Source organism: Megalops cyprinoides, chromosome 6 (genome assembly GCF_013368585.1).
Source record: "Megalops cyprinoides isolate fMegCyp1 chromosome 6, fMegCyp1.pri, whole genome shotgun sequence".
NCBI classification, from domain to species: Eukaryota; Metazoa; Chordata; class Actinopteri; order Elopiformes; family Megalopidae; genus Megalops; species Megalops cyprinoides.
The window spans coordinates 24,617,216-24,625,689 of NC_050588.1; the positions used below are offsets into that span (position 1 = coordinate 24,617,216).

Sequence of the window (8,474 nt, forward strand, 5' to 3'; positions counted from 1 at the left end):
AATGTGCATGTTTAAGTTTTAAGTAATATTTATACAAGTATTTTAGGAGGCTCGGTAAAAGCAGGGTGGTACATCAGTTAAATCGCGCAGATTACAAAGCACTCTTAGCCACCTTCCTGTACCGCCTCTAGCCTCTCGCGAGACTAGGGATGAACGCGACTGTGTGCTTGATGATCTGTCACGAGCAGTAAGCTAGTTAGCTGCAGTAATGGCTAAAATGGAAATTGCACCACTGAGACCCTGGGACGATTTCTTCCCAGGGTCCGAGCGATTTGCCAAGCCAGATATCAGTGATTTAACAAAATGGAACAAGAGGGTTGTTAGCAACCTGCTATACTATCAGACCAATTATTTGGCGATGGGCACCGTCGTTTTTTTAATTGTGGGGTATGTATGCCATCAGTTTCCTGCTGTTGTTATTGAGGTAGATGCTTGTGTTTACTTTCATAGCTAAGTAGGCCTACCTCTTATGTCAGTGCATTAGGTCTCAGGTAGTCTAAACGTTACATTGTATCTTTAGTTATCGTTGTTATCGCTCCTGTTGTGTATGTGGCCGCTTCTCTAACGCTTTGCTTACACTTAGGTTGCGCATGCACAAATTATTCCATTCTACGTGGCACCGGATACAAAAATCTAAAATGATGCTGTATCATTATCATCGTCGTGGTATGTGTGTGTAATGTGGAACAATCGAATAGGAAATTTTTTTTCCCAATATTAATAGGGTCCTTAAAAGCCATATTTGTGAACACAGTCACTGTCGCATTTTTAGTGAATGTGCAGGATGACTTTGGCATGCCACAGTTTTTAGCGAGGTTCAGCTTTAATAAAATAAAACCTTGGCAATAACAAAAAAAACACTAAGCTCCCTTTTCTCTTCCATTCTAATATCGTGATTGTATGGCCCTCATCAGTCTCTGGTGTAATGCGGCCTTAGTTTTTCTTACTGAGACCATAGTGACGGTTTGGCCTAGCACTGACACAATAACGAAAAGTTTATGAACACCACACAGAATTTCACAGCTTTGAGTGGGCTTGTCCTTGCGTTGCGTTGGTCCTCGGTATTTCTGGTTTAAAGCGAGTTTACAGGTTTGAATTACAGTTAACAAGGTAGTACAGTCAGATAGTTTAAACTTACAAATACAAGGAACCAGTCCCTTCGGCGGCTGTTTTTGATATTGCTGTACAGTTAGGCATTAGTTGGTGCCACTGTGAGGATGAAATGTATGTAATATATGAGCAGAATCATTACAGTGTTTGAAATGAATGGGTTGGGCCTTCAGAGGCGACAGCGTTATTTCTTCGCAGTCTGCAAGTCTGAAGTAATTTTCTCTAAATATAGCCAGCTGTGACCAGTTGACTGTGATTATGACTCATGATTGCTATGGGCCAGAGGGCCTGTGGGGTCTCTCCAATTATATCAGCTGCTATGGGAGATTAAAAAGATACGGGGTCTTACACATAGATACAACAGGTGCAGTTACTGGCTAGCTTGCCAATGGAAAGTTCAAGAATTGACTCATGCAGCCATTGAGAGCTTCCTCTGTGGTCCTTAATGTAGGTGTGAAGAAAAAAATGCACATCCCTTACAAACTGGATTAAGACTACTATTTAAGCTTCTGTTGCTGCGACCTTAGAAATAAAATGCAATGTCATTATAGAAGAACGTGAGGGCCAGTATTCCATCCTCTTCTTGTCAAATGTAAAATAGATTCCCAGCAAAAAGTATTTAGTGTAATAAAATAATTAGGTATTTATAAAGACTTTTTTGATCATGGTATTGGTTGTCTCTGGCTTCTAAACTGGGTCAGTTCGGCTGCTCCTACTTAAGGATATGTTGGCAGGGAAATAATGTAACTGCAGCTTCACACTAGAGCTATCACTGTGCTTTTAATATTAGTTCATGCAGGAGTTTGCTTAGCTTATTCTTCTTAAACCTCTTACTTCTAGTGGGGCAGAGGTAATCCACAGGTTTCCTTCTCTTAGCTCTGTCCCCATGACTGCCCCAGCATCTTCCCTTCAGCCACAGCTGATCTTCTGCAGGTGATATAGGGTCTTCCTCTCCTCATTTATGGGGCATTAAACTGTAAATCTTTGTGAATGTGAAGAGCCGTAAGGCGGCCCAAGCAGTGAATGAGCGTGTAAATATAATAATCATTTCTTAATGGTTCTGTTTTGTTCATCTGTTTTATTTAATTCATTTATTTGTTTGTTTTCAAATCAACGTTTGCTTTGATGTAGGGTGTTTATGTGGGCAAGTCTTGTTGACTCCTTGAAAGGAACTCCATAGTAGTTCAGAATGTAAAAATATGTATTTGCACAAAATTTACCGTGTGTAATTGCATCATAATCATTTTTTTCATACCACATTTTATGAGTGCATCCATTCTATTTATGAAAAACCTCTCATTTACAGGGGGTGTTGAGTTTGGCAAAGAGTAGAATGCATTAATAATATATGACCAATAGGTGGTGCTAAGTAACTGTGGCAAGGATTGTACTCCATATACGTTTTTACAACACTGTAGTTGGTTTCTCATTCATTGGTAGTACTGAGTAAAACATTCTGTCTGATTTGCAGAATGTTATACAAATACAGAAGAACACAAGCTGATGTCTTCTTCTGTGTATTGATGTTCCTGTGGGGTTGTTTGCTGTGACTTTCATTGCAGGTTCTTGAACCCTCTGGGCATGATTCTAGGCGGCGCAGTTGTCACACTGGTTTTCATGGGCTCGGTGTGGGTTGGGGAGAACAAGGCCATGGTCAAGGACTTCAAGAAGAAAAACCCCACACTCTTTGTTATTGCTGTAATGGTCGCCAGCTACTTCCTCATGTCCCTCTTTGGTGGGGTCATGGTCTTCATCTTTGGGATCACGTTCCCACTGGTCTGTAAGTTTGAACATTGACATTTTGCAATGGCCTTTAGGCTTATTAATTTTTAGACTCTTAGTGTCCATGCTCTTCTTGTGGTAGCAGCCATTGCTATGGAAGTTTTTTGCATCCAGAATGCTAGTGGTTTACAACAAACATAGAATGTACATATGGAGAGGCATCCTCCTGGAAGTCAATTCATAAAGCAAGATTTGAGGTACTTTTGAAATACCACTGTTGTGCTCTTGGGCATGGTACTTAAATTGATCTCCTTCACTAAATATATAGCTGGATCAAATGTATTATATTGCTAACATGGTTTATGGTTCAGATGGGGATAGTACATAAAATGTAAGTTGCCCTGGATAAGGATGCCTGCTACAAAAATACATTATAGAATAATGATCCCTTTAGGATTTGCCTCCTGTTTTGATAAACAGCAGAGTTTAGTAAGCAGGCAGGGAAGGTGATTGAGAGTGTGCAGGAAAAGGAGGCCCTGCCACTCAGCCCCTCCCATGTTAGTTATACACAGACCTTTGGCTCATGCTGACTTGTTGCTAAGGAGCCAAACCTCAAAGACACATTGGCAAATTGACATGCAGCTGCCCTATGGAACATTGTTGGCTAATTGGAAATGGGACATTTTAAGCACCACCTTTAAGTCTTTTTAACTTTGTAATGAAAGATGAAAAAGTTTCTGATGTGCTCCCTAATTTTAATTTCAATAAAACCTCCTGTATGGGTCAGATTGAATGTGTTGCAAGCCATTTAGGAAGCATACTGTACTAGTATGTAAGTACATTTCTGCTTGGGTGGGTATCTCTGAGTATGTCGCAAAGTCATGAATACACTTTCCTTACAAAGAAAGGTTGCACTCAGTGGCTTACAACAGACTAAAGAAGTCGACAATTCAGAGCATTTTTTCCATTTTCTTTTCCTAGTGATCTTTGTACATGCTTCTCTGAGGCTGCGCAACATGAAGAATAAGCTGGAGAACAAGATCGAGGGGGCAGGGCTCAAGAAGTCACCCATGGGCCTCATTCTGGAGGCATTGGGCCAGCAGGAAGACAACTTCAACAAGATCCAAGACTTCCTGGAGAGCAAGCTGAAGGAGTGAAGAGGACTGTTGACGGCCAGCGGAGGACCCCAAACTCACTCTGTTCTCCCGACACACTGGAAGCTGCAGGGCCAGAGCTGCCAGTCATTAGTCGAGGCCCCGCCCCCTTTTGAGTCTCCTCTCATGTTCTGTACGCTGACAATTGGCAGCTCATTCCCCTCATTATTGTTCCCATTTCCGTGTAAAGATCTGTATGTTGCACTTTTTGGATTCTTTTTTGACACGTTTGCCCTTTATTTTCACTTTCATGCAAGCTAGGAATCGTTATTGCGATGGTTAGTGAGACAAGTTTTGCACAGTATTCACAGTTTATCTCCGTTGATGTCTTGTGGGTGTCGTGTTTTATTTTAAGAAGAAAATATTTATTTGACAAACATGCAAACTTATAAGTTCAAATCTCAGAAAGAGACCACAGTTCAAGACTTGATCATTGAAGTAGGACATGACACAACAAAAAAAAGAATGTTGGTGTATTACATCATGCCTGAACCCTATATTATAAAGGTTATATAGATTAAAAAGATGTGTAGACTAATAGCAGCTCTATATTATATTTATTGAACATGATGATGAAAGAAACCATGAATTTGTGCTACCTCAGAATGATCATATTTGTAGAGCTACCCAAGTTCTAGTAGTGTCATTTTCCCTAAACAGATGTTTCCTCAATACTTATTCAAATGTTGGTGTAAATTCACATTGTTATCAACAGACTCCTCACTTGAGCAGTGACAGGTTATAGCAGGTTGTCCTTTTTGTTTCTTTTGCTCTGGGGGGGGAAAAAACTAAGGCAGACTCTGGAATTATGGCTATGCAAGGGGGTAAACTGGATAAATGGGGAAAATTGGGGACGTGGAGCTTCTTCTTTTGTTTTAAATAATTGCATTTTCATCTAAAATTGAAAAGCAGCATGTGGAACTCCTTTCCCCATCTATTTATTCTGTGCTCTGTTATAGTCCACTGTGGTGTCACAGACATGGAAAACATGTAACAAATCGGGTCACTTAGCAATAAAGTGAATTGAACTGAAATATGGCATGGAATGCATAATAATAAATTCCTCTCAGCTTTAACATTACTGAATAAGCTTTAAAATGTAATGAAATGTAAAAAACAAATGTTTTGTGTCTTCCTTCTCCAGTGTGTATCAAGCAATGCTTAAGATGTATCTACATCGCTTAAATTTTGGAGATTATTTTGAAACTAGACCTGTAGTGACAAGAACCTTTTAGATGGTTTTCTGGAGTGAATGCATGTAAGTTGTACTTACTTTCAGAAGTGGTACTTCCAGTTTAGCATAATGCTCAGAAGAGCAGCCAGTTTCCAAGTGTTGCAAGAGCTCTCCTTTTTTAAATATAGATACTGGTGACAGTGCTGTTGAAGATGTATTCATAAACATTATTGCCTGCCACATAATATTAATGGTATTTGTGTGTATCTATTTTGTAACTCCGAAAACAATGCCTGGGTTTGTGCATGAACCATGTTGACATGAATAAATCACATGTCTCAGCCAAAAAGGTTATCGGGGAAACCATACACAGTGGCATTTTATACAGTTTGCTTTTCTCCAATAAGAAAAAGAGTAGTTTAGACTACACGTGTGGATTAAAATGCTCCTTCTTTACTCCATGCTAATAAATAAACTAAGAGCCCAACAACATTGTTTTTTCTGTTTTGAGAAATAATAATTGGAAATGTGCAGCTTTACAAATACAGAACATATTCATTACATTGCATTGCATTATTATTCTGAATGCATATTGCAAACTGACATTAAAAACGTTTGATTGGAAATCTAACCAGTTTGCTTTAGTGTGCAGAAACCTTTCTGAGCATTCTTATCTCAACAGTACCTTTAGGGTGATTGATTAGGTTGCTCTTCATCAGTTCTCTTGTCTCTACCCTAGTCAGTTGGATGCAGTGCATTATAGAGCAGAGATGAGTGTGTGTGGTAGGGCATATCCAGAAGATAAACCCGACACTGTACCGTTCTTTGAAGGTGGACTTTTTCTGGATCGCTGTGTTGTCAAGTTGGTATGTAATGTTGTAGGAAAAGATTGAGCTGTACCTGTATTATTTTTTCCTATTATAATCTGTACATTTACTCAGAAAACCTCTAATGGATTTACAGGATTCTGCCCTTAATAAAATTTGCATTGAATGTGTAAATTATGAATAGAGTAGGCTTTGCACAGAAAGATTCTAAACATAATGGCAGATAAAAAAAATGAACATATGATTTAACAATAATTGTCACTCTTTACCAGTGTTTTCATATTAGTTCAGGGTGTGTGAAAGGGGAGTGGCTGAAAAACTGAAGTCAAACAATATACGAAGGCACTTCAGCGAGAGGTTACTTGGAGGCATGAGAGCATGTTTGTGCTCTCAGCATGTTGAAGAAGAATGATTTATGTCTGCCTTGTAGTACTTCTCATCAGATAGATTCTTCAAGGAAAACACATTGGGCAATGTCAGAGAGACAGCACTGCCGGCTATAATCTCAAGTAAAGTCAAGTCTTTGAGGGGCTGGGAAACCAAGTGGCACCATTTGTTTCCCTTCATCTGCAGCTGTTGAGTGGATCCTTTCCAACAGACGTGTTCCTTTTGTTAAAAATCCTTATGAACAGCCGTGCGTCTTTAGTGAAAATCTTCCAGAACAGCTGTTTTCTCTGTTGAAGATCCTTACAAACAGGAATTCTTCTTTTCTTTGGTGAACATTCTTCAAAACAGGAGCACGTCCTTGGTGTAGGTCCTTCTGAACAGTCACATACCTTTGGTGTAGTCATTTACACAGACTTCTCTTTGCTGTAAAACCTTTTGAAGAGAGTGGTTTCTCCTCACTCAAGCTCTGTGGGAACTGAGACCTACAGACAAAACAATTCACTGAATGATCCACTGCAGTATGTTTAATAAATAAACCTCTTTCTGACTGGTGTTTCAATGCAAACTCAAAGCTGATCAATTTAGTGGCATCATGCCACATCAGCGCAATGAATATGTAATGAATGAAAGCTTGGACAGTATATTTATAACAACACACGAGAAAAATGAATTATACTTTTTCGCTTAAACGAATTGAACACAGGTGAAGTGATGCAACGGGGCATGGTGGATTTGATAAAAATCCAGCAGCCTTTTTAATTTCCAGGTGATTCTTTACTGTGGCAGTTTGACATTTGATAAACACATACCAACACTATGAAAACACAGTTCATTGGTTTGCACAGAACACACTGACATTATTTATATTTCTGTACTTTAGGAGTGGCCTTTTTACATATGGTGGATAAGAAACTCCATCTGTGTCTTGTTTGCGATTTTGCAGCAATAAGAATGGAGTCATTTAGCATTCTGTATCCATCAGCAAATGTTTCACGTTAAATACCAGTCTTTTAAGCAAATCCTTATGAAGTACAGCATTATCAGTCCTATGCTGACTCATTGTGCTCCCAGCATGCTTTGTTTTCCCGAAAGGCTTGTTGACAGGTTAACTGGTTAGCCTCACTACACAAATCATCTGCTCCTCTCAGATTTGTGGCTAATTTGAGAATCCCTGCTAAGGCTCACTACCATGAGAGTGCCGCTGCTGCTGTCAGGCCTCTGAAAGCAGCTGCTTCTGACATATTAGGTGCACCTTGTATGCATATCTGTGTGTTTTTGCAAAGAGGGTGCTTTCTGAGGGCTTCTGGTTTAGAATCATTACATCCTTGAGGTTTTTAATCTCATTCTTGACCAACGTTCTGCATTTGTGTTGGACTTACAGCGACTCTGATATGTAAAACCAGTTGATAAAACTGCAATAGGACATTTCTTTCTCAAACGTGCAGCTGAACTCTTTCTACCACTCGTAGATGCAGGAGTGACCTGTGAAGACCAACTGTTACTGTGTAGGAGTCCTTCATTGCAGTGATCTGACTTCCACCACCACCACAATATAAAAACAATCTGCTGCCCAGAGAATACGTCAGAGGTAGATTCTTCTAGACCAGCACCTGCTGGGCCAGAAACCACCTTCTTGCTTAATGCAGTCCAACTAAAACCTGATTGGACACAAGGGAATGTATTTTTGCCACGAGGAGAGGATATTGTATCATTCTATTTTGCGAGACATGAGTCAGCTGGATGAGCTTTCCTGATGTTCCTGTACAGCTGGTGAATGGTAGAGGGACAAGGCCAGCTGAGTGCTTCAGCATGCCTGGCGTGCTCTCCAGAGGTGAGGACACTCGCAAACTTACCACAGAGCTCACCGGAATTAAGATGAATCTATCCAAAGAACGAAACAAAAAAAAAAGTCAAGGAACTAGAACATAAACAAAGAGAAAGAATCCAAGATAGAAAGAGTGCACAGGCAGCGAGACTTCATTTGCTGTGTGTCTGCGTGTGGGTAGGGAAGGGGGGGGGGGTGCTGTGGAGTGTGCAGGGACTGCATTCCTGGTTTCTGGGAGTGCCTTGGTCAGAGTATGCTCTGGTGCAGAGGTGGGT

General features: G+C 40.1%; 1 protein-coding gene across 1 annotated transcript; it reads left to right on the top strand.

Annotated features, from left to right (window-relative positions):
• Positions 1 to 160: 160 nt before the first annotated feature.
• arl6ip5a (ADP-ribosylation factor-like 6 interacting protein 5a) lies at positions 161 to 5,702 on the top strand. Its single transcript, XM_036531179.1, has 3 exons — positions 161 to 387; positions 2,673 to 2,890; positions 3,814 to 5,702. The coding sequence occupies exons 1-3, from the start codon at positions 209 to 211 to the stop codon at positions 3,987 to 3,989; spliced, it is 573 nt and encodes a 190-aa protein (XP_036387072.1). The 5' UTR covers positions 161 to 208; the 3' UTR covers positions 3,990 to 5,702.
• Positions 5,703 to 8,474: the final 2,772 nt, after the last annotated feature.

What these genes read in the sequence shown, in the direction of transcription:
- arl6ip5a (XM_036531179.1), top strand. Translation starts at nt 209, where the DNA reads ATGGCTAAAATGGAAATTGCACCACTGAGACCCTGGGACGATTTCTTC. An exon ending in GTCGTTTTTTTAATTGTGGG is followed by an intron (nt 388 to 2,672) that starts GTATGTATGCCA and finishes CTTTCATTGCAG; the next exon opens with GTTCTTGAACCCTCTGGGCA. An exon ending in GATCACGTTCCCACTGGTCT is followed by an intron (nt 2,891 to 3,813) that starts GTAAGTTTGAAC and finishes TTCTTTTCCTAG; the next exon opens with TGATCTTTGTACATGCTTCT.